This window comes from Mastomys coucha, unplaced genomic scaffold, assembly GCF_008632895.1.
Source record: "Mastomys coucha isolate ucsf_1 unplaced genomic scaffold, UCSF_Mcou_1 pScaffold15, whole genome shotgun sequence".
Classification (NCBI taxonomy): Eukaryota; Metazoa; Chordata; class Mammalia; order Rodentia; family Muridae; genus Mastomys; species Mastomys coucha.
In genome coordinates this window covers 112,758,313-112,760,212 of record NW_022196897.1, presented here as the reverse complement: position 1 = coordinate 112,760,212, position 1,900 = coordinate 112,758,313, and the positions used below count along the sequence as shown (strand labels likewise).

At 48.7% G+C, this 1,900-nt stretch overlaps 1 protein-coding gene across 1 annotated transcript in view; it reads right to left on the bottom strand.

The window, feature by feature from the left end:
- The window catches only part of Snrnp200 (small nuclear ribonucleoprotein U5 subunit 200), a 32,158-nt gene that overhangs the window by 1,562 nt on the left and 28,696 nt on the right, over positions 1-1,900 (bottom strand). The window contains exons 37-42 of the mRNA XM_031373257.1: positions 1,652-1,841; positions 1,396-1,560; positions 1,092-1,213; positions 703-846; positions 424-600; positions 5-139 (exon numbers count right to left, since the gene is read on the bottom strand). Of these exons, the coding sequence (XP_031229117.1) occupies positions 5-139; positions 424-600; positions 703-846; positions 1,092-1,213; positions 1,396-1,560; positions 1,652-1,841 (933 nt within the window). The remainder of the gene's footprint in view (positions 1-4; positions 140-423; positions 601-702; positions 847-1,091; positions 1,214-1,395; positions 1,561-1,651; positions 1,842-1,900) is intronic.

Here is a 1,900-nt window from a genome sequence, read left to right as displayed (position 1 = left end):
CCACTTCATAGGACAGTTCAATATTCGGGTAGCGGTTACAGAAGCGGGCCACATCTGCAATCTGGCTGTCAGTCAACTGAAGCAATGCATTCCGTTCTTCATCCTCCATCTCCATGATGTCAAAAACACTCTCCACTCCCTACAGTGGGTATGCAGAGGTCAGGAGAGCAGAGCATACAGGCCACAAGCAAGTAACACTAGCTCCAAAGAACTGCTCATCTTACTTCCCACACTGCCAAAGTCATCTAAAAATAGCTTTAGAAAGAATGCAGATCACTTCTGGCCCCTCTTAGCACTTTGAATCAGATGGAACTCCTTCAAAGGAACCAGTTTCTCCTGCTAATATTTGCTGCCCACAATCCACCTGCAGATTAGGACCACTGTCCTGAAGCTCATCACCCAGCACTCCAGGTCTTAGCTCACCTTATCTGTGCAACGTTTGATATGCTCTGAGGTGAAGTGTGGCAGCTGCTTCAGGTAAGAGTCCTTAGACCACATGGCTTGGGTGACCATCTGAGCCAGTTCCATGGCGGCTAGAGCAGGGCTAAGCCACCCATTGCTGGAGAGTACATCCACACAGGCCTGGATGAGCCGGATTGCCTGCATGAAGAGGGAGCATAAGAGCAGGTGGGCTTGGGAACCCAGCCTTCCGAGCACCCACCGGCCAGTGAACCTCCAAACCGTGGGAGGATCCCACGTTACCTTACTGAGGATCTCTTCTGTGTCTGACTGTAGTTCAGCACTCAGCTGCATGCGGGACAGGTGAGCCTGCAGCAGCAGATTGGTCTTCACATGTGGATCATTGAACTTGGGGTTATTCAGCTTGTGGGGGACCTTCTGAGCCAACTGGAATGTGAAAGAAAAAGAGCTTGTGATAAACAGGGGATCCTACCTGAGATCCATTCAGGCCAAACACACCATGTGGCCCAGACAGACTCTGAGGAAGGATGGAAAATTGTAGGTAAGTGTGGGTAGGATGTATGAGGTTGAAAGTGGTATGAGAAATGTATGAGGGTATTGGTGACAGGAAGCCATGTGCAAATGAGACAAATTTTCACTCCTAAATGGTCTACTAAAGCCGATGCCCTCACCTGGCGCAGGAGGTTGTCTTCATGATGCCTGATTGGAATGTTCTCATACTCTGCTGCATTGGAAATAATCTCAATAAGTCCTCGAACCTTGGTTTTGGCATTCAGAGACATGCTGAAGAGCTCTGGAAGAAAGTAAGGGAGTGTGAGAAGAGCCAACGTGGGGCTGGGGCTCCACTGTGAGGAGCAGAGTAACAATCAACTGCCTGGGCTGCTCTGCATTCCTGCACTATTATCTCTCTGACAAATACTAGCTAGCACATCTCATCCCAACAGATTCCAGAAGCCATGTACCACTGGTCCTCACCAATGGTGGTGTAGTTTATGTAATAGTAGGCAGCAATCATGCCCAGGTTCAGAGGGGCCACATCCATCTCGTCCTCAATACTGATGCACTTGGACTGCTCCAGGTCACTCAGGGTCTGCTCCACCAGCTCTGACAAATGGTCAGACAAATGACGATGGGATATCCCTGTGGAGATATACAAAAGAAGTCTCAGGACACTGCCTAGCTAGGAATATGAAAACCCTTGAGGGTAGTGTGTGCTCTTCAGTTCACTGACCCTGCAGGTTGTAGTAATTGGGGTTCTGTGTCATTCGGCGATACAGAAAGGTCCAGGTGAGGTAGTCCACAGCATCCTGCTTGTTCTCAATGGTCTTAGTGACAATCTCAGCATTGAAGTGGTCATGCATACAGTGGTCCAGGTGAGACTCTACTGGCAGTGGCTCATATAAAAATTTTTTGAAAAAATCCTGTGGATTGGGAGAGGGGAGGCATTAAAAAGAATAAATGGCAACGTGGTAATAAAGGG